Raw genomic sequence first — 24,013 nt, 5'->3', positions numbered from 1 at the left:
CCTGTGGCACACAGAATCATAGAAATCACACACACGCATTCTACAATGTGACTGACGGTGCAGAGCCTATTCCACAACCGGGTGAAGTGCCAAGCTACGCAGGGTGGCAGTTTCATTTTTTATGATCCCAGCCATTTTAAGATGTTAAGACTTATTACAGGGATTGATTTCACATATATACAACTTAAAAAGTAATTTGCACCAAAATAAACTTACAGTTCTAGTTTCCGTGAACTCCGTGAAGTTCCCTTGCGTGGCATAGTTAGCACTAGATACAAACAGTGTGTTCATCCCAGAAGTCTCTTATGAGACGTGAGCTATGATATTTTACCCAGAGATGCATAGCTCAACTTGGCCTGTCTCTGTGGGATGTTTTCATCACAAATCTTCTCATCTCTCTAAGTTCGTACATGTTCACAGCTCAGTTAGGTTAAGGTCATGATGTAGTGGTACAGAACATACCATGTCAAAGTAGAAAGCAGTTAGTTTCAAGTTTCATCGCTTTTTTTTTTAAAGTGCTACATGTGCTGTTTAAAACTGATTTGTGGATTATAAAAACCCACTGACAATATCTGTAAAAAGATCAGCAGTTAACACAAGAATGGTTTGTTCAAGTACGGATACACAGATGAAGAGATGTAAAAAGTCAAAAGGCAGATCCAACTCTAACAACACAAATGCATCCGCGAGAGAACTAGGAGCAGGTGTCTAGCGGGAATGTTGGAGTGCCAGGGACAGGTTTTGTACAAGGCGACTACTGCAGAAACAGGGTTCTGAGAATGCTGGTACCGAGTCTCAGTATCTGCCCACAAAAGGGTAACGAAAATAAAACAGGCACCCATTGCTTCTCAGAAATAAAACAGAAAATGAGTCTGTCCAAATGCCTGGAAGCTGCACTATAAAAATACTTTCTGAGAAACCTCATGGCTAGTAGGTTGCTTCGTCCATGTTGTCGTCACTGTCGGCACCAAAGTCGTCGCCATTGTCAAAGTAGGAATTAATGTAGTCATTTTCCTGTCGAGAGAATGCATGAGCAGTAAGAGGAACAGGTAATAACACTAAAGAATACGATGCAGACTTCCTTCAAATTAAGAAATGCCCCATTGAGGTCATACAGCAGCTTTAAAAGCAATCTGCTTCAAACACACTTGAGCTCTCACTCAGGTTGGCCTGGGCTGCATGCTGTCAAGCCTGCCTCCTATCCCCAGCCACCAGCCACCCAGGGGGGAAAACAGATTAGTCATGGCATGCAACACTCCTCTGTGTGTGTGTGGTGGGGCCAGGGGCATGGGTTGATCTTCTCAGACCCTTCCTCAGGGGATGGTACATTCTATCAGACATCCGCCTCTGAGAAGATCCATGTGACACTCCAGCCCTTCATGGGGTAAGGCAGTACCTTGTTAGAGCATGGTCCGTCTATCATACCACCTGCGCTTCCATGAGATGGTTCATCTCCTAAGATCCCCGCTCCACGGGACAGCCCGTCTGATGCACTACCCCCTCTAGGGAATGGCTCATCTCCTAACACGCTGTCTGTGGAATACCCACGGAATGACATGTGGCTTACTTTGCTAAACCAGTAAACACCTTTTACACACCAAATGCAGACACTCAAGAAACAAACTAAGGGGCCAGTACTGTTGTACAATGGGTTAAGCCTCTGCCTGCGATGTCCACAACTCATGTGTGCTCTGGTTCACGTCTCAGCTGCTGCACTTCCCATCTGGTTCCCTGCTGATGTGCCTTGGAAAGCAGCAGAAGGTGGCCCAAGTGCTCTCCTGGGGGCCCCAGATGGAACTCAGGCTCCAAGCTTTGCCCTGGCCAAGCCACAGCAGCTCAGCCATCTGGGGGGAGTGACTCAGCGGATGAAGGTCTCTTTCTCTCTCCCTTTCTGTATCTCTACCTTTCAAATAAATAAATCTTTTTCAAAAAGACAGAAATCCCAGTTTACATTAACATAGGCTAGCTTACACCAGAACTGAGGTTTTTAACCACAAAGCATGAGTGAGCCTAAGCCAAGGGACTTACTACCATTGAAAAGTGTCAAGCAAAACCAAACAGGAAGGAGGTCTCCTTGGAACTCTGCAGAGCCTCTCAGTCTCCTCCAGCCAGTTCGCTGGCACATTACAACTTCCACGGCTGAGAAAGACGCTCATCCTCGAACGAGTGCCTCAGAGCTGCCAGAGCTGTCCAAAGCCCGTTGGGAAACTGATGAGCAGAGATTAGGCAGTGGTAGTGAACTGGTTTCTCATTGTCTTGGGCCAGATAAGAAAAAATGTGTGACAAAACGTAACGCCTACAACCCTCTGGTTTGCAGCAACGAGTGTTGCCAGGACTCAACCTCGGCTCCTTGCAGTACAAGTCAGCACCAATGCTGACGCATGCCCAGATGCATGTCCCCCATGTTCCAACTCCCACTGCCTCCTGCCAAGGGCTACCCACAGCACTCGGCTCAGGATAAAGCCAGATTGCTCTGTCCACATTTCTAGCCCCTCAGTGACGCATGCCCAGCTCGTCACTCTCCTACACCTTCCAGTCCAGACAGAAGGGCTTACCTGGCCCAATCAAGACACCACACAGCCAACAATCTCCTTGCAAAACTTTTTCCATCTCTCCTGTGGGCACAGGCCCCCTCCATTCTATTTTCTCACCTTTCACCACACTCCCAGTGCAATAGCACAGAAGTGAAAATCAGTTTAGAAAGAGCCAAATATTGGCAGGGGCTTGGGGGTTCGGTGGGGATTGGACAAGTATTCACAGCTAAGGAAGTTTTCTCTGAGGAGGGTGCTGGCACCTGCTAAGACAGACAGTGATGGGAGTAAAGGGGATTAACATGAAAGAAGACAGCCTAAAACAACTGCTGGAGAGAGCCGACTTAATAAGAGAAATAGACAAGTGTTTTATCTGTTGAACCAAGTTCCCCGACTCCCCAGAGATGCTCCTGAAGGGAAGAAGGAGCAGAGAGAAACTGACCCAACGTTGTATTGATCCACAGTGTGCGGACGGGACAGAGTGCTGGAGGCTAGGTCAGGGCTCCCGACGCCCAGCAGGGAGCCGGAGGATGCAGACAGTGGCTAGATCAGTCATGAGAACAAAAATGCAAAGGACCAGAAGGGAAAGCCATGAACAAATGTACAATGCTTCATTTGAAAACACGATGGTGAGCATTTGATCTGGAAGGGAAATGCTGACAAATAAGGGAGTCGGGAGGACCACTGGAAGTCTGATCAACCATGGTTCAAAGCGATCCAGACAAAGGAGAGTGGAAACAGTGGACAGAACTGCGCATCTAAAGGCTGACAAAGGAAAGCCAGTGGTTTAACACATGGGGTTAGCTATTTGCAAGCAGGTAACAAGGTACCCACACCACAGTGTTCCTATCACTAAGGAAGGATTTCAGTGGCCGAGCAATCTCAGTGAGGAAGAGGGTCTGAGAACAGGTGAGCGGCTGAAACGGAGGGGACCCAGAGGTGACCAAAGAGCCAGGAGACTATTAACCTGGAATTGCCGTGTGACCGCCCAGAGACCCCACAAGCCAGGACCAACACAGTCATCCTCAAAAAACATCTGTGTCTTGCTCACTCTGGCCCATGCCCAGACACAGCACGTTTTGACAAGTCTGGCAGCCCACACCCACAGCACCCAGTCCTGGCTCAGTTCTCTGATGGGTTGCACCCGCACACTGCCATGTGAGTCAGGAACCCACGGAAGGATGGCCAGCATCTCCACCGATGACTTGCCCTCTGTGCTGATTGGCCTGAACAGCACTCACAGGATTGGTGTCCCTAACGTGGGGACCCCTGCAGACACAGTGACCTGCCATATCCCTTCAGGCTGTGTTCACCATGGCACTGACTCCAGTGACCAAGGCACCCTGTGGTTCCCATCAGCTGGCGTCTGCTAATGACTAACTTAATGACACACCGTGCGTCTGTGTCCTGATTGGACAGCCCTCCAGCCTGGTACCCCTGGGTCCCACCCCAAACGGCTGTTACCTCCTCCTGCTCTTCCTCGTCATACTCCTCCTCCTCTGCGGCTTCATCATCGTCATCGTCGTGGTCACCTTCTTGGTTCTTCTCTTTGCTGCCTTCTTTCTCTTCATTTTCCTCGTCTGACTTCTCACCATCACCTCTCTTTTCCAATTCCTGTGTGAGTCAGGTCACGTAAATTACAGATTTCTTGGCAAACCACAAGAATTGGTGTCCCTGTCCAGGCTACAAACAACAGTCACTGAGCAGATCTTTCTGTCCCACCTGAGTAGCACCCAGGAAGCCATGGCTTGGTTATTTTCCTGGGTCTCAGGTAATGCTGGGAGTATCAGCTCTAACAAGGACACTGTGATTCCTACAACTCCTATCCCACCTCCTTCTAAAACTTTCAGGCAATTATAAGTTACAAAGAACATTCAGAATGTTATTTTGTTTTCCTTCTAACACAAAAGTGGACTTCACATGTTTTAAGGAAAAACAAGATTAAAAAGAAATTTCTCTTGGTGCAAACTCTACAAGGTTTTTTTTTTTTAAATATAAGATTTCCATGGGATTTTCAAAGACACCTTCTTTTTAAAAGGGGCAAAAATGCATACAATTTAGCTTATACATGAAGCCATTTAACTAGTGCTATCAAGTTGTCCTGGAGCAAATTATCCCTGTTGTGGGTTCTCCGAGACATTCTCTCCTCTCTCATTACACACTCTATTCTCAGGAACTTTTGCTGCTGAATACATCTGGTAGGCAAGTGCAGCCCACACCAGGCGCAGTCCACAGCAGAGCTGCCAGGAAGCTCTCTGAGCAGAGGCAGAGGGACACCCGGCGGGAGCAGCTCTGACCACCGCCAGCCCTACCTCCCCAGCTGGGCTGCAGTCACTCTGCTACCTACACATGCACATGCGTCTAGCTTGACCTTGATCCCTGTTTGTGGACTGTAACCAGCGGCAACGCTTTCACTTGAGGTCGAGCAATCATTTTTTACGACTCACCATCTGCTCACTATAGTATACTCAACAAGCCAATGTGGCAGCATTTCCCACGTTTTTGTGGGACATGAGAACAGTGACCATTTCACTGAGTAAAACCCAGAATCCAGGCACAGGATCCTGTTCGCTCAGACACAACTGTTTCTGAGCAGTGAGCACATCACTGCTATCCTGTCTATAATACTCCATCTCTATTACAACACATATCCTTTGTCGACCACACATGAAAACAAAGCATCTCGTATCTGGAGTGGCTACTACCTGGCTATGCCTTAGGCAGTTTAAAAATATTTTAGTTATATTCAAGCTTTAATTCAAAGAAGTCAAAGGACAGAAAGATTAGATCAGATTGTAAACAAAATACAAATTCTGCTTTGTTGTTTGCTCATTCAAGTAGAACAAATAAGACTAAGGTAATAAACATAAGGTCAAGGTAATAAACATAAGGTAATTTATCTTGATACTGACTCTGATATTGCCTTGAAGGAGTTATTGCAATATAATGTGTAAAATTTTTCCAGTAGCGATCCCTTTGGCAAACTACAAGTAAATAACTGATAAAAATTTTGAAGTATCTATTGAAAGGTATCCATACACATATACACAGCTATGTTATTATCAGGTAATACCATTGGTGGTACATTTTCTTTTTCAATCTGTTCATACTAAATAGAGAAGTATAGTGCTGTATTTTATTTATTCACGGCACATACTATATCTGACGACACATACAATAAATTAAGATTTCCTAATTAGGATCGGGATTATTTAAACCAGTTACACCACAGTATTTCCCAAATGCAGAATTCATTCAGTGTACATGTGGACCAGAAGTGCACATTTTTAGAATCACGACTGTGTCTTCAAATAAACAATGGCATCATTATTTCCACATATGCATAGACATACATCAAACCTATAAGTTACTAACAAATAGCAGATTCATGCAATTTTAAGAAAGGGCTGTCAGAGTCACACACATCGTTTCATTATCTCATTCATCTTGCAGTAAGTTATAAGTTTCAGCTCTCTGACTTAGCAGTTTCCACTTTCCCCTCTGTGAGACTTAAGAATCTCATCCTGTGGCTGGTACTGAGGTGAGTGGGGTAGGCTGCTGCCAGAGATGGCAGCATCTCATAGGATTATTAGTTGGAATCTTGACTGCCCCACTTCCAATCCAATTTCCTGCAAACATGCCTGGGAAAGCAGCAGAAGATGATCCAAATAGTTGGCTTCCTGCCTCCTAACTAGGAGAGCCAAAGAGATTTCTCGGCTCAGTCCTGGTCATTGTGGCCTCTTCAGGAGTGAACCAGTACATAGAAGGTCTCTTTCTCATTGTTAGTGTGCCCTTCAAATAATAAATACATCTTTAAACTTACTACTTTACAGATCCATTTAAGAATAATGTCAAATAGTGCAAAAACACAACTATGGCAAGGGAAAAGTTTAAATCTGTACAGGCACAATATGGACAGAGCCCCCTGTACATCAGGCTGAAATGCAAATCTCAAATATCGTCCACCACTTCTGCCTAGGCATCCCCTAATCCTGATGTCTGACCGCATGTCACTCCCTCTCTACTTGCAAATGTTCCAGTGTAAAAAAATTTGTGAATGATTTTGCTGAGGACATGAGAACAAAATCATCTGGAAATAACTTTTCTCTATTAAAAATGCAAAGTCATTTAAAATTCTAAGATTAGGGGCCAGTGTTGTGGTATAGCAGCACCCCACATGGGTGTTCCCTGCTTACGGACTTGAAAGTAGTGGGAGACAGTTCAAATGCTTGGAGCCTCCAATGAAGCACCTGGCTTCCACCTGACCCAATGCTGGCTATTGTGACCATCTGGGAAGACTGGATGGCAGATCGCTCTGTGTCAGTGTGTCTCCGTCTCTGAAACTCTGAATTTCAAATTAAAAATAATAATAATAATATAATTCCCAGTCCCAGAGGCTTTCTTTCTGATCCAACTTCTTGCTGATACACCCGAGAAGGCAGTGGATGGTGGCTCAGGTGCTGGGGCCCCCAGCACCCATGGGGGAAGACTCTGATGGACTTCCTGGCTCCCGGTTTCTGCCTAGACATGCCCACCCAGACCACTGCGGCCATAGGGGTCTCTCTAACTCTGCCTTCCAAACAAACACACAAATGAACAAATAACTGTTTGAAAAGGCGGCGAGGGATGAAGGCCGAAGTAGCAAGGAGAGCGGACCTTCTGCACCCTTCCTGTTCACTCCCAGGGGAGGACGCAGACCTCACCTCGATCTTCTTCAACACGTCCACGGTGCTAGGCAGTGCCGAGGCCTGCCTAGTGTCATCGGCCATCCTGGATTTTGGTCCAGCTGCAAGTAAAACCACCAGTGAAAAATCTACTTTTGTTTTTCTCCCAGCAACTGTGCATTCAATTTCTTACCCCAGTTCTCCTCTAGTGTCTGGTATAAAGATATCACAGCAGGCGGTTACAGAATGGCCAGAGAGCACTCACCTTTGCCAAAACAAAATAGTCACACCTCGCAACGTTTCCGGGGATGAAATGATAACCACTCCACAGCAGAGCCCTTACATTGTAACTAGTACTGAACCTTTGCCATGGCAATTAAAACCAGCAGGGTCAAAACTGCTCAAATGTTTTTTGACAAGCCCAAGAGTACTCATCTCCCATAAATCTGCCTGCACAGGTTTACTGTTTCCCTCCCCCTGAATGGCCTTATTATCCAAGCAATCTTATCAGACTTGGAAGATAGAAATGAAGTACAGGTCAAATGATATTTTTTTCAATCACGAAAGAGATGAGAAAGAGGCTACATTCAAAGCGCCAGAGAACGACCATCCAAGCAGAGACTACAACAATTTCAGTAGAACACCCAGGTCACATGACTCTAGAAGGTCACTGCTTCTAAATGCAATCAAAGCTCTCGACATGCACAATTTTCTTTTACTCATATCAAGAGTGCTGTATGTGGAGTCTGAGATGGCAGGGAATGGGGAATTATTTCACATAGAAATTCTGCCAGTTAGTTACCAAAGCATTATGATATGCTATAAATGGTCCCACCGTGATGGGAAATATTATTGTTCTTTTCCAAAATTAAACTAAATACCTAAAAATTACTTTGTCACAGAGGGAACCATGGCTCAGGAAGATGTAATTTTACTGAAGATTAACACTGAACCTGCAGAAGCAGACATTTTCGGGTTGCGGTCGATGACCCGTAGTGGATGAAATGATAATGGACTGTGCAGCACCAGGGTGCCCCTGGGGAGCCAGTGAACTCCGTGCTCCTAAGCATATGTATTAGTGAGGCTTGGTCAATCAGAAGTAATGGCTGGAGGTAATGATGGGTAACTTTCTGCACCCGCCTCCAGGGCTTGGCTCAAATACAAACTATAGCTTATAGAACACGCATTGCAGGGCAGGTGCTTGTAGTAGCTGCTAAGACACCACTCAGGACATCCATGTGCCTTGCAGGAAGGCTTGGGTTTAGGCCCCGGCTCCACTGCTGACTTCAGTGTCCTGTTAATGCACACCTGAGAAGCACCAGGTGACGGACGGTCCCAGTGGTTGGGTTCCTGCCACTGAAACAAGAAACTTAGACTGAGTCCCAGGCACCCAGTTTCAGCTTGGCCCAGCTGTCACTAGTACAGGTGTGTGGGGAGTGAACCAGAGGATGACATACCTGTCTGTCTGTCTCTCAAAAAAAAAATTTAGAACTATACAACATTATATATAGGTTAGAGCTTAATAAATGTAATACTGATAATAAAAAAAATTAGCTTAAGAGTATAATTCACTCAATCACAACCCTTTTCTCTATTTTTTTTAAGATTGATTTTATTTTTGTTGTACCCAGAGTGAGTCACAGAGAAACGCCACACATTGAGTATCTGGAATGAGTTCTTTGCTGGTGGCCCAGAGTGGGCTCACGCCTCCAAAGTTCTCTTGACCCTGAGCAGAGGCAAGGAAAGGTCTTTTAAAGCTGGAAACCATAATGGAACATGGAAAGGAACAGGAACGAGGAAGAGTGGAGTCACATCTGGCCATCCCTGTGGGCACAGAGTCCCAACTGATCTACTTCTGGTACAGCTTCCTGCTAACATGCTTGGGAAAGCAGTGAAGAAGAGAAACCAAACACAAACACAGTTACTCTGGGCATTTTCCTTGATAATCTAAAAGTTCTATTTAACAGTTGCCCAACTTCACAGTGCTTTGGTTACTAACTGCAACACAGTCAGTAAAATCACTCTGTGTTCCAGGTACATCAACCCCAAGGTACACGGTATTGAACATCTTTGCCAGATCACTGCATCCTACAACTGAAAGAAAAGTCAGCAAGCAAAGAAAGCAGTGAACAACAACAAAAACCGGGCAAAACAAAACACAGAAGATGTACACCCAGAGTAGCTGCAGGTGGACGGACTGGAACTCACACAGGCTCTCTTGCTACCTCTACTACCACTATCTGGATCAGGGTACCTTTTTTACATTTTTTTCTTGGCATCATCTCTCTTGGAAGCCTTCTCCAATCTGCGGATACAAAAGAAAAAAGAAATGCCAAATTCATTAGTATCTGATTGTACAAACGCAGCCTGAAATGTTAAAACCAGTGATCTGTTTTCTTCTACAAAGAAAACTTTCACTAAAGCCACTCTGAAATAGTGTTGGAAAACGTGTTTGGAGCAAAACTTTAAATCTTTGAGGGTGTTAGGATTACAACTTTTTCGCTTAAGTGTTATTTATTATTATTATGCTACTTTATTTTTTTTTTAAAGTTTTCTGTAGTTTGGTAAATATTTCTTAGGTAATAAACATAATATTAAACATTATATTTCTAAAGATAAATTTTTTACAAAAAAGTATGTGACCATAATCCTTCCTAACACATGAAAAATGAAATAATTCTAACAATTATCTGAAAAATAGAAAAAAAACAAAAATAATTGTAAAAATAAATAAAATTCTTGGGGCTAGCACTGTGGGATATTGGGCTAAACCTCTGTCTGCATTGCCAGCTCTATTTCTAATCCAGGTACCTGCTAACGCCCCTAAGAAAGCAGCAGAGGATGGCCCAACAGCTTGGCCTTGCACGCATGAGGGAGACATGGATGAAGCCCCTGGCTCCTAGCCAGTCACTGCAGCCACTGGGGGAGCGAACCAGCAGATGGGTTAAGAGCTGGCTCCCTGACTTGCTCTGTAACTCTGTGTTGCAAATAAATATAAAGAATAAAAAATAAACTCTTTCCAATAAATGACTGTCTCTGCATTAGCTAAAATTCCTAATTTTTAAAAAACTTTATCAAGCTTAAAGTCAAGCAGAGAACTGAAACAAAACATAGACTGAGGAATACTACTGACTAGGAAATAAGTCTTGGTCTGCAGCTGCAGTAAAGAGCTGAACCACAAGTCCTCTGACCTGATTGAAGCTTGGTTAGGAAGTATCTTAGTTCCTCTGCCCTCAGAGATCACAACAAAGTAGGCAGAGAGAATATCTGGGAGAGGATGGTTACACAACAGACCTAAGATCGTGTCTAAGGACCTCAAGCTGACACAGCATCACAACCTGTGAAAGCCACAACGCTGGCGATATCATTCACACTGATCCGCAACACCAAGGACAGAGACATAAAAAGAAAATGAAGCAAAATGGGGAGATCTGGCAACTATTTTTCATTTGCAAATGAATGAGCTGATGAATTTCCTAGATGTCTCCAGAAAGCTACACCCAGGAGTGAGAAGGGCATGCAGTTTCCCACGTGGGTGGCAGGGACCCAATCCCGGCCGATTGCTGCCTCAGCAAGTGTGCGTTACAAGAAGCTATAGAGTCAGCAGCTGCAGCCCAGACCCAAACTCCGGCCCCGGACATGGGAAGGGAGCGTCCCAAACAGAACTCTGAGGCAAAGAGTACACGGCCTCCAGGAAGAAGGCAAAACCCACGAGCTGTGCTTCCAATGTTCCCCAAACCGAAGCTTTTGCTTTGTTTCAGAAAACTCTGAACTCACTGAGGAGTCAGGAAGTGGGGTCTTCTCAGTATCCCCCATGAAAATCTAACATTTTGGGAAACCCAAAAGCATTTGGTAGGTTCTGTTTTTGTTAACAACGTATTTTGAGTATTTGTCCAAACAAATTTTGGTTCACCTTTCTTAAAAGAGTTTTTCAGATTGGTTTCCAAAAGATTAACATTAGTAACCCACTGTAGAAAAAACACTGCTTTCTTATGATGAAAACAGAAAATATCCTTGAAAACTATGGAGTAGGGAGACAGCCTTCAAAATTATTTTACATGATCTGTCTTATAATTACCTGGTATCCACTCTTCTTTGTATACCTTCATACATCTTTTGCTATACCTTTCAATATCTAGAGGGGAAAAAAGGATAAAGAATTTATTAGGAAAACCAAGAATAAACTCCTTCTCTAGAACTGGAAATATGAGATGACATCATTTATTCCACATTACGAGGCGTTTCCCAAATTTTCTATAAAGTGCTCTTGGAAAGTTCTGGGAGAACAGGCTCCACAAGGTGTTAGGAGTCACTGGGCCTGACAGGTTGGGGCCAATGGGGACAATATAATCAGACACCTGACTTATCTGTGAGAACATGAGGGCATAGCAAAGACTACGTGCAAAGTGCATACTGTGGGGGAAAAACACTATGCAAGAATTTTTTAAAAAAAGTGCACCAAAATAAATATCTTTTAGTCCATTTTTCCTGAACTTTCTAAAGCCCACTTGTCGCCAAAGCATTCATTGTTCATTTAGTCTTTCCTTTTAAGCCTATAAAATGAAAGCTCTGTTGTGGAAAGATTTTTATTTTGTTTGAAAGGCAAAAAGATGAGAGAAAAATAAAGTTCTCATTTTTCAACTCAAAGAGACGAAATGGACAATAACGGAGAGTAAAACCATTCGGTGTTTTGGGCAAACTCAACAAACTATGCTGTGACTCCAAGCAGGTAAGTTTCAAAAACTAAATGAATTCGTGGAAAACGCTTCCTACAATCCTAAGCACATCCCAAGACGACTCTGTAAGACTTCCTGTTTAAGTCACTTTCAAGTCTTTTCGAGAGTGGCAAATGGAATGCATTTTTAATACTAATGGGATGAGCTGGTAACGCCATGCACTCTCATGTTTTAATGATGGACTCTAAAGAAGTCGAGGATGTTATTGATCTCTAATTTCAATTAAGGGCGGACACTGACAATCAATACAGTTCTGCTGGGGGAGTGGGGGGCTTCCTGTCCTCCAAAACCACTTCCCACTTCCAGCTGGAGGCCGCTGAGCCTTCTCCAACTCATGTCATCTCTTGCACTTGGCTGCGCCTGTGAGTATCTGCTATTCTCCAGCACACCAGATATCACCGTGGACAAACAAATGGAAGGATTTTAAAAGCTCATAACTTAAATATGAAGTAATCAGAGGCAGGCATAAGCATGAACAATCACGACAGCCACCATGGCAACACATCTGTGAGCAAAATAACTTGAAATCTAACCACACAGAATCAGCGGATGAACCGTGTGATAGTCACACAACAGAAAATCATTAAACTCATATTTTTTCAAAAATAATAAGTTCATATGAAAATGTTAATAATGTCCTCCTGAATGCAAGAAAGGAAGACAGGAAGTCACTTGGATCCAACCTTCTGAAGAGTTTACTTTCACAAGTAAGTTCACGTCTACCCATTTGGAAAGCTGATGGGAGAATCCCACACAAGAGACCCTCCCAAAGAGCAATGTGGAATACACAATCAAGCCCAGTACTAGTTCCTTAGGCATCGTCATGGGAAACTTTTTACACATGAAACTGTTTTGTCTTTCGTAGTCTTCACTGACCACTGTGGACACTGTTTTAGAAACTAAAGTATCAAAATATCGTTTCTGTTAACATAAACACTTATGTTCAAAATAGCTGATCATGTCTTATTACACTGAATTAGCATGGAATGGGAACACTCTGTGCCTAAACCCAGCCTCATCTGCACGTTTTCAACCATATCCTCAGGGTCCAGCACGCACCTTGCTTTTCCTCAGGTGGCTCAATAAAGTAAGGCATTCGTTTCATGGTTTCTCTCAGTTCCTGTTTCAAAGCCAGCATATACTCTTCATCTTCCCCCGTTTTCAGCGGCACTGGCTTATAATCTGTATCCTATTGAAGAGACAAAAGTAATTTTAATGAGTCAAACAGTTTTATTACCCATTTTGTCTATTTCCTAGAAAATACCAGTTTTACTGAAAAGCTGTGTTTTCCTGGGCACTGTTACAACCAACTCGAGAGATGCTGAGCGTCTGTGATCCTTTAGTCTGTTTCCTTTCTTGCTCTTATTTTAGAGACAGCCAGACTATATTGGCTGCTAACGAATGTGACTACAACCCATCACTGGGGGCAGCAGCATGAGTCCCCATTTTGGACCCCTCATCCCACATCAGACCTCTTGGGTGGCTTTCTACCCGGCTCCCTGCTAATGTGCTAGGGAAGCAATGCATGACGCTCAAGCCACTGGATTCCTGCCACCACTGGGAGACCCTGAGGCAGACCCCTGGGTGTTGGCTTCGACCTGGCCCACCCCTGAAGAGACAGATGGAATCTCTTTCTGTTTTACCTTCTGTTATTCTTTCAAATACATTTTAAGTGAATTAATTAAAATAGAAACTGAAAATCAAGCATTTAAATGAGAGCAACTGCCTTAGCTACGATTATACTGTAAAATATAATAATGGCAGCTATTATTTAGCAAGAGGTTACTTAGATCAGGATGTACTAAACAGTCAACACTCACGATCTCATCAACACTCATAACAACATTTTCCCTTTTATGGTAAAGAAAACCGAGAAGAGAACAAGCAGCAACCCCACATAAGCAGCAGGTAGCAAAGCAGGAGCTGCAGGCTACATTTCAGCATTTTGAAGTTACATACATGAGTGTGTATGTGTATACATTTACATTTTCATATATTCAGTTTAAAAGGGTCCCGAGGATACATGGTTTCAGAGGATAAGGATAGGGCACCTTTTCAAACTTAGAGTGCATTCCCTGACTTCACAACAACCTACTGAGTGTCTGCTACAAGCCAAACGTGGTCTAGACAAATTTGTTCAAGTCTCTGTCCCCATGGAACACAGGTAAACCAGTGAAGTGACATACACATTCAAGTAGCAACAGATTCACTTCCATCAATTTGGAAAATCGACTGAAAAATCCTACACAAGAGATCTTACTGAAACAAAAGCAAGTGATCCCTTGTATTTCATCAAAGGAGCCCCCTTGATCCAACCCAGGTACAAGCCGGCCAACTGTGTAAGTTTTTTTTTTTTTTTTTAAGATTTATTTTTTTGGAAAGGCAGACCTACAGAGCAGAGAGGAAGATCTTTCATCCTCTAATTCACTCCCTAAGTGGCCACAACAGCCCGAGCTGAGCCGATGTGAAGCCAGGTGCTAGGAGCTAGAACCAGGAACTTCCTCTGGGTCTCCCAAGCAGGCACAGGGTCCCAAGGCTTTGGCTATCCTCTACTGCTTTGCCAGGCCACAAATTAGGAGCAAGATGGGAAATGGAGCAGCCAGGACAACAACTGGCATCCATATGGGATCCTGGTAGATGCAAGGAGAGGATTTACCCACTGAGCCATTGCGCTGGGCCCAACAATGTATGTTTTTAATGTAATTAAAAAAATCACTCAAATGCCATCATGACTTGACACATTTTTACACTGGATATGTGCTTAGCGACAATATATTCAGTTAAGTAAAACTGCCGCATGATCTAGAGAAAAGAATAATTTTAGGACTGCAGTAGGACCAGTGTTGTGGCAGAACAGGATAAGCTGGCACTGAGACTATCGGCACATGAAGTCCCAGCTGCTCCACTTCTGATCCAGATGCTGGTTAAAGCACCTTAGCAAGGAAGGCACAATGCCCAGGCGCGTAGCCCCTCCCACCCAGGTGGCATACTCAGAAGGTTCAGGTTCCTGCCTTTGGTCTGGCTCAACTCCAACCACTGCAACCATCTGGGGCACAAGCCAGCAGGTGGAAGGTTTTTCTCTCTGTCACTCTGCTTTTCAAATGAATAAAAATAAATCTTTAAAAATAGTCCTTCTTTTTCTAAGGAGTATTTCAAGAACAGAATGATTATTTTTTAGTTCACATGGCTTTCCATTTTTAAGTAATAGTGAAATGCAGGCAGGCACAGGCAAATTAAGTGAGAACTACCAAGGCCTTGGCTCAACTCCACAGGGAGAATGTGCAAGGTTAAATCACATTGAAGCAAAGGTCCACATACAATTAGGAAGCCATTCATACACAGCTTGGAAAACAGATGGTCTCAGCCCGGGAGTCAACAGCCCAAAGTCCCTGGGGAAGCAGCAGGCCAGCACTTCTGGGGAAAGGGCCATGGCCAGCAGAAAGGTCAGCTCGTGCACGCACGGCCTTCCAGACAGGTGCAAGAAATTTCACCTTTTTAAACATTTCTTTGGTTCTGAATTTTTTTTCATTTTTATTTATTTATTTATTTATTTTTTATTCATTGATTACATTGTATTATGTGATACAGTTTCGTTGGAACTGGGAATCACCCCACCCTTCCCCCCGCCCTCTCCCCATGTGGAATATTCCACCTTGTTGCATCTCCACTGATCAAGTACAGTTGAGATTCCCTCTTTGCAAGCATAAACTAAACATAGAGTCCAACATCTTATAGTCCAGTCTAGTTCCTCAGCTTCTTGGGGGGACCCTGTTGGTTCTGAATTTGAAAAGCAAAGAGAAAAAGGCAGAGTATTGAGGTTCACTGGCCCACACCCTAGTATCAGAAGCCTGCAGCCAAGAACTCTATCCACGTCTCCCAAGGTAGGTGGCAGGCACCTTGTCATTTCAGCCATCCGAGCGCCACCTCGAAAAGCTGTGTAAGCTGGAAGCTGGAGTCAGGAGTAGACCTGGGTATCAAACTGACGCACCTGACATAGAACATGAACATCTCAGCCAGGATTCTAACCACTAGGTCAAATGCCTGGTGTGATGGCTCTGTTGGCTAATTCTCCACCTCCAAGCACCAGGATCCCATATGGGCGCCAGTTCATGTCCCTGCTGCTCCACTTCCCATCCAGCTCCAAACCTGTGGCCTGGGAAAGCAGTCAAAGATGGCCCAAAGCCTTGGGACCCTGCACCCATATGGCATACCAGGAAGAGGTTCCTGGCTCCTGGCTTTGGATTGGCTCAGCTCTGGCTATTGTGGCCATTTAGGGAGTGAATTAGCGAATGAAAGATCTTTTTCTCTGTTCTCTGCCTTTCCAATAAAAACAAAACAAATAAAAAAATTTTTTTTTAAATAAAAGCCTATACTGGAAAATGTAATTTTATTCCGTGTATAAATCAATACCCTTACAATCATTTCCAGTGTTTACACATCTCCTCAAACATGGAGAAGAGCTTATTTATTTGATATCTGCTTCCATGTGTATTTAATACTAAAAACCTTTTCACTGTATTAATATTAAAAGGGTAAAAACCAAGCCCAAAAGGCAAACTCCCTTAACGATACACATAAAACCCCAGTTCCATTTGGCCAGGGTCCTCTACGTCCATGGACCCTTCCACAAGAGTTTTCCTTTTGAAATGGGGATTTGGCTTCCTGAAGGGAAGGTTATCTGATTACTTATAACTTCCCATATTTTATACCACTGCACACGAACATATAGAAATACACACATCTTCACTAAATATGAGCACATTTAGTATTACGCACATTGCAGCACACTCATGGAATTAACAAGAAACACCCAATGTAGTAGAAATCCTGTTTTCTAAAAACCAGGATTAAAACTGATAGAAGAAATAAGGGAAAAATTAAAGCTTCAATGGGGAAAATGACATGTGGCATAATGAGGAAGATTAAAATCTGAAAGCAAAAACATGCGGGAAATTAAGTGAAAGCTTGTGGGATGGCAACTGAAAGCCACCACACAATCTAACATGATTTTTCAAAATGACTTGCAAGGGCCAGAGCTGTGCTGCAGTGGACTGAGTCTGCCTCCTACGATGCGAGTATCTCAGGTGAAGCTTCGCGTCAATTCCTGGCTGCTCCACTTCTGATCCAGCCCCCTGCCAACACTCCTGAGAAAGCCACAGAGGACGGCCCACGTGTGTGGGCTCCTGCACCCACATGGGAGAACCAGACGGAGTTCCAGGCTCCTGTTTTCAGTCTGGCTAACGTGGTCATTGAGGAGTGAAGTCACGGATGAAATCTCTCTCAATCTCTCTTTGTCTCCTTCTATGTCACTCTGCCTTTGAAAGAAATAAAAGCTAACAAAATGCATTCAAAAAAATAATCGAAACACATCTATAGTTTCCTGAGAGGATATCATCATGATACCACCCATGCACATCTTACTCAGAAGTTAAATTTTCTAAGCAATGTGAAAAGACGCACGATGTGACTCGGCTGGTGGCTTACTTACCGGAAACACCGGCGGTGGTTTCAACACTACATCAGGTAACTTGTCTCCTCTGCTGAACCCCACAGCCTCGATACTGAAGGTATAGGCAGCACGCCCCCTGCCTTTGTTCCCAGCCATCAGCACCGGCTATGCCAGGAGAGAGGGTGAATTCTGAAAGAGACCATTAGTGACTCAGACGGATGAGGGCTCATGAGCAAGAGGCCATTATATTCAAACCAAATGAAGACAGAGCCTAGCTAAGCTAAAATAATTCTCAAAAGGAAAACGTGCAAAGAAACAAAGAGGTGCCAATTGTTTTATGGTTTAGTAAGAAACACCTGCAACTGCTAAGTAAGAGGGAAGATGAACTTGTACTGTTCGTTAACTTTGGGGATAGCAGAGCTACCATCACACATCCAGGTCCCATGCTGAACTTCTGAGTTCTCTCAAGCTTGATGATACTATAAAATGGTGGTACTTCAAAACTTCATGGAAAAGGTAATTAAAATACAACTTTACTCTGGTGTGAAAAATACAGAAATCTGGGGCTGGTGCAATGGCTCAACTGGCTAATCCTTCATCTGTATGTGGCACTGATTGGTGTCCCAACTGTTCCACTTCCCATCCAACTCCCTGCCTGGCCTGGAAAAGCAGTAGAGGATGGCCCAAATCCTTGGGACCCACATGGGAGACCTGGAGGGGGCTCCTATTGCAGCCATTTGTGGAGCGAACCAGTGGATGGAAGATCTTTACCACTCCTCTTCTCTGTAAATCTGTCTTTGCAATGAAAATGAAAAAATCTTAAAAAAAATCTAGAAATCCATTTTTCAAGAACTTTCTGCAGATATCTGCATATGAACAGATTTTTAAAAAACTGGCTTTCATAACAACTTTCTCCTAATTCTGCTTTTTTCCATGAATGTCCTAAAGTTCCCAGGCAGACATGAACCTGCAGCGTACTAAGAGGGAGCTGCACTCCAGAGGTGTGACCTGGGAACTCTGTATCAACTGTGGTATTTGTGATTATCATGCAGTGTTCCTCTCTCTCCTCCAACTGACAACACTGGTGTCATTGAATCCCAGGAGCCTAGGACAAGGCTCTGCTTCTCAACCCTGTGAAGACACATAGGGACCAGCTTGGCCCCCCACTTCCCTCTGCGGGCCACCACCCCACACAGATGCTGCCCAGGGATCCTGGCCAAGCCAAAAAGGTCACCAACACCTTACTCCTGCGCACCAGTGGTGAAGGGCCACCTCCTAAGGCTACCAAGGGGCTCTGCTGTGTCTCTTTCTATATGCAATTTGAACATAGTTTCGCTAAAGGCCTTGGTAACCCCAGCTTCCTTCATCCGAGGGCTGACAGTTCTCATCCCCTCTTGCCTTTAGAGCTTCTACAAGATTACAGCAGGTGCAGGCATTCAGCACAGTGGCTTAAGCCAAGCTTGGGACTTCTGCATCCTGTGTCAGAATACCTGGCCACTCCACTTCAAACCCATCTTCCTGCCAATGCAAACCTTCGAAAGCAGCAAGGGGCAGATTAAGTACTCAGGGGCAGATCCTTGCCAACCAGGTGTGAGACGTGAACGCAGTTCATGGCTCCTCCTGGCTTTGACCTAGTTTACCCACAGCTTGTAGCCATCCAGGAGGTGAACCAGCATTTGGAATGTCTCCCTGCCCCTTCTCCAGATGCTGTGCCTAGGGCAGTGCTTTCAACAACTACACAGTCTGTAGCAGTACCATCTGGAACTTTCTAGAAATGTAAGGTGTTGGGCCCCAACACAACCAAAACATGTCTCTGAGTGTGCAACAATGAACTGAGTTTAAAGGAACCTTTCAGATGATTCTAACACATGCTGATGTCTGTGAATCACAGGGACAAACCAATCAAGATCTCGTGGGGGGTAGGGCTTGAGCAAGAGCTGTCTGGGGAGTTTACTGGGTGGTGCAGTTCAGGGAGAGGGCTGAGAGGATCTTGAGGAATACCCCAGGGAAAGACTGTGCTGTATCTGCCATTTTGGAAATCTGGAATTAAATCAAATTGCTCTTAACAATTTAAAGGAATCTCTTCAAGATAACATGACTGCTGCCAAGGGCAAGGAGCATGCCGGGCTCCGCCTTTTCATTCATCTGCATGGAACAGGGGCAGTAAGGCACTGCACCATGAAAGCAGCAATTTTAGGGCTCCAGCTGCAATCCAGCTCCGAGTCCAATGACAGCCTACAGATCTTCCAGGGATGTAGAAACTAGATCATGGTCCTGTATCATGCTTCTTCAACGTTCTAAGGCACAAGCTAGTTACCTTAGGGCTCTCTCTAAAGCGGAAATTCTGACCCAGCTGGCCTTGGGGTCGAAGCCCTCAGGACAGCAGGGCTGTACAACTCTGGCTCTCAGCGCATCCCGGGAGAGACACTGTCTTCATCTAGGCCTCTGGTTCACTCCATCACAAACAGGTGGCCTAGAGTCTTCCCCAGACTTGGGGAGGAGCAAAGCTTTCTAGGCCAAGAGCACTTCAAGAAGACACCGTGTTCTTCCCACCACAGCACAAGCTGCATGCAGGGCTCTCGTGACCAGGCCCGCACAACCGGCACAGCCCAGCCCAGATGCCACTGCCTAGACTCAGCGTTCCAGCTTCCCATTCTCTCTGTTTTATCAACTGCAATTCTCCCTCACCCATGATTCAGGCACCTTAATGCTCACACAGGAAAGGTACTTATTAAAATAATCAAGCTCCTGCCATCTGTGCATACTGAAGGAGAGGGAACCGATCCAAACAGCCTGATTTTCAACTGCTGAGTCACCGAGGCACTTGCAGAGCCTGCAGAGAGGCCAGGGGGTGCAGGTAAGCGCAAGAAGCACAATAGGAAACAGCTCAGAACAGGCAATGGAGATTATCCCACTGGCATACACATGGCATGGATTTTGGGCAGACCAGGCTGAACCTGTTCACATCAACCGCTAGCGAGTCTGAGCGCCAGAACAGAGTGTGGGCTGAGCCAGGTTCGGTTGCGACACATACCAGTACACATTAAGGAATGCCAACGTGAGATGAGCCGTACCAGATGTGGCTGCAGCGTCCAAACAGCACATATGAAAACCGTGGGGAGGAGGCAAAGCTGACAGGGGAATGTGGGCTCCCATGCTGGACAACTACTTCCATTGGAAAGCGTGAGTCGGGATGGGGGCAGATCAGACTAGGCAGGGCTATAACACCTATGGGCCTCATGTGAGCTAGATCAGGGAAAGGCCACGGTGGGCTGACTATCCCAACTGGTGCAAGCAAAAATTCGAATGGGTGAAGGTTGGCTGGGCTTAGCCGCAACATTAGCTGGCAGAGGTTGGCACTGGGAGCTAATTCTGTCAAGTCAAATGCCAGAACTACCTGGAGAGTGCATAATCTGGGAGTGGGTGTGACCTAGAAGGGAAATAGTGGGCACCTCCCTTAGGGTTACCACTCTCACTGCACAGCATGAAAACCAGGACAGGGGTAGGGGTGGCTAGACAGAAAGGCACCTGCCAGTAGGTGTATGAGCTGGATAGTAGGTTGGTTGGGTTGAACTAGACTTCAATGCCCATTGACATGTACGAGAGCTAAACGGGATGTGGGACAGACTGGACAAGCCTGCAGTACATACTGGCAAGCATGGGAACCAGGGTAGGGGGCAGAACTGGTGGGGGCTATGGGGAGTCACCCTAACTAGGCTGCAGCTCCAACTGGCTTGCGTGAGGACCGAGCATGAAGTGGGTAGGATTGAGCTGGACTACAACACCCATTGGTTCACGAGGAAGACAGGGCTGGAAACAGAACGAACCCAGCAATCCCAACGACCAGCAAGTACATAAGCTGATTGGTGTGACGGACAGCGTTGGACCCTGTACTAGCAAACTCACGCAAGAATCAGGTCTGGGATCATCTCCGATGAAGTTTCTTTGGAGATCCCTCCAACTGACCTGCTGATCTCAGAACCCCAACCATGAAGAAACTGTCAGCCAGTGGACTCTGAATAGGTTTCACTGCGAGATTGGCAGCAATCCAGAACTTACGAACTATCAAAACTGTTTGATGGGCCCGGCGGCGTGGCCTAGTGGCTAAAGTCCTCACCTTAAAAGCCCCAGGATCCCATATGGGCGCCGGTTCTAATCCCGGCAGCTCCACTTCCCATCCAGCTCCCTGCTTGTGGCCTGGGAAAGCAGTTGAGGACGGCCCAATGCATTGGGACACTGCACCCGCGTGGGAGACCCGGAAGAGGTTCCTGGTTTCCGGCATCAGAATGGCGCGCACCGGCCCGTTGCGGCTCACTTGGGGAGTGAATCATTGGACGGAAGATCTTCCTCTCTGTCTCTCCTCCTCTGTGTATATCTGGCTGTAATAAAATGAATAAATCTTTAGAAAAAAAACTGTTTGGGGAAGGCCCTCGGAGTGCGCCTCCCGTTGCGGATCTGGGATGGGTGGGAGGTTGGGTGGGGCTTTTCCCTTTGTTACTCTCCTAACCCCAGATACAGGGAAAAATGATATTAGTGTGGAAAAAATGGTATTACCCACTTTTACCCTGTAGCCCTTGGCCCTTTGTACCCTAATCAACTAAGTAAGATTATTAAAAAATAATTAAAAAAGGGCCCGGCGGCGTGGCCTAGCGGCTAAAGTCCTCGCCTTGAACGCCCCGGGATCCCATATGGGCGCCGGTTCTAATCCCGGCAGCTCCACTTCCCATCCAGCTCCCTGCTTGTGGCCTGGGAAAGCAGTTGAGGACGGCCCAATGCATTGGGACACTGCACCCGCGTGGGAGACCCGGAGGAGGTTCCAGGTTCCCGGCTTTGGATCGGCGCGCATCGGCCCGTTGCGGCTCACTTGGGGAGTGAATCATCGGACGGAAGATCTTCCTCTCTGTTTCTCCTCCTCTGTGTATATCTGGCTGTAATAAAATGAATAAATCTTTAAAAAAAAAAATTAAAAAAAAAAAAGACTTGTCAGTCTCCTGAGTTGGGTGGAGCCTCTTCAGTGACCCGCCCATCAAGTATGTATTAATAAGCACCTCTGTATCTGGTCTCAGCTTAAGATCTGAGAATGGGGCCATGGAGAAAGCAGAAACTCTGGAGGAGCTCAGGGTCTAAGATGGGAAATGGACAAAAGGCCCCTTCACACAGACTGTCAGGGAGTGGCAGGTGTGATAACAAATAAATAAATAAATAAATAGTCTCATTCAGAAACATTGAAGCACACACCTGACAGGGTGGAAAGCCTAGCCACGGAGAAGGCGAGGTTATTCAGGGAAGGCTGGTTGGGAGGCTGGTTGGGACTCAGGCAGGAACTATGCAAGCTGAGGGCCCCCTGGAAGACTCAAGCCCACCCATCTCTTACCAAGGCCTGGGAGGAGCCCCAGGGTTCCTGAGGGGATTTCTGCTGAGCTCACGGCCTAAGAGTGTGGCTGCAATTCGGCCCAGCAGCTTCCCTCTGCCTGTAGGAATAACTGGGTGTCCAAGTTCCCAGCCCCAGGTCTAACGCCAGCAGCAGCACCATTCCCAACCACCCCTACCTTCCCTTTCCTGGGAGCCCTGTTTTCTACCACCAGTATACTCTCTTCCATTTCAAAATCACGACTTTTTTTTAACCCATTCTTGACCTTCCATCTGGAACTTGGGTGTAAAGTGGGGGGGGAGGGGCGCTCGGAGCACCTGCCATGGAAAGGATCCTCCCCTAAGGATCTTTCATTGTGCTGTCTCATGGGTCTCTTTACCATTTCTGCTGGCTCAGCAGGAAGATGAGTCAGGTGGAGTTTGGGACCGAGGAGGCATTGTGGATGCTCCCACCGTGTGGGGAGTGGGGACAGGGACCACTCCCGGGGTTGGCGGGACTGCTACACCCAGTCATGATTCACTTTTCCCGTCTCTGAACGTGCCCCACCTTGACTGAGTTAAACCTTTCTACAAACTTCCTTTACTCTTCCCCAACAGCAGAAAAAACACGAGGGAGAAGACAGAACTTGCTGAATTAGCAGACCCCTTCCCACGCCACAGGCTTCCAAAGCACCGAACCGGGTGCTGCTCCGGGGCTGCACCCCGCAGCAGCGACCAGCGCCAGGACCAATCCCAAGCTCCGCCAACGGACCATCGCCCAGAGCCTAAATCCCCCCTCAAACTCACTACAGCCAGGAAGTGCAGGCTGCGTTCCCAGAGCTGGGAACGAGGTTTTTCAGACCTTCTACGGGAACAGAAGCTGAGGCGACGCCACCTCACGGCGTCCCTCACTCCAGAGGCGCTGGCATGGGGGTCTCCCCCGGTTCCTCGGCTCCTCCACGCGCCCCTCCATCCCTCCCTCGCCCCGCCGCCCCGTCCAGCCCCCTCTCCCAAGCCCTCACCCGCTTCCTCAGTCACCTGCTCCCTAAAGTCTTCACGCTCGGCCAAAACTGCAGCCCGGGTGCGGGACGGCCGTGCTCGCGCGGAGGGCGCCGGCGCTCGGCTGCCCGCCGGTTCCCCGAGGCGCGTACCGCCCTCCACGCGGCCGCGGAGCCGCGCTCCCAGCCCCGCCAGCCCCCGGGCCCGCCCTCTCCCCGCCCAAGCCCCACCTCCAGGGCCCGGAGCTTTTTAGCCCTCGGCAGTCGCCGTAGCCGCCATCCAACC

General features: G+C 46.2%; 1 protein-coding gene across 2 annotated transcripts; it reads right to left on the bottom strand.

The window, feature by feature from the left end:
- Positions 1–583: 583 nt before the first annotated feature.
- POLR3G (RNA polymerase III subunit G) lies at positions 584–23,913 on the bottom strand. Of its 2 annotated transcripts, none has more exons than XM_058656339.1 (8): positions 23,768–23,913; positions 17,420–17,569; positions 12,991–13,120; positions 11,274–11,330; positions 9,450–9,500; positions 7,235–7,317; positions 3,996–4,145; positions 584–1,014 (listed from the first exon to the last, which is right to left on the bottom strand). In XM_058656339.1, the coding sequence occupies exons 2-8, from the start codon at positions 17,534–17,536 to the stop codon at positions 928–930; spliced, it is 675 nt and encodes a 224-aa protein (XP_058512322.1). In that variant the 5' UTR covers positions 17,537–17,569; positions 23,768–23,913; the 3' UTR covers positions 584–927. The 2 variants fall into 2 exon arrangements, with proteins under 2 accessions (XP_058512322.1, XP_058512321.1); XM_058656338.1 differs by having other exon boundaries at positions 23,752–23,902.
- Positions 23,914–24,013: the final 100 nt, after the last annotated feature.

This window comes from Ochotona princeps, chromosome 28 (assembly GCF_030435755.1).
Source record: "Ochotona princeps isolate mOchPri1 chromosome 28, mOchPri1.hap1, whole genome shotgun sequence".
In the NCBI taxonomy this organism is placed as follows: domain Eukaryota; kingdom Metazoa; phylum Chordata; class Mammalia; order Lagomorpha; family Ochotonidae; genus Ochotona; species Ochotona princeps.
Note: the sequence above shows the minus strand (reverse complement) of the source record. Positions and strands in the feature narration are given on the sequence as shown.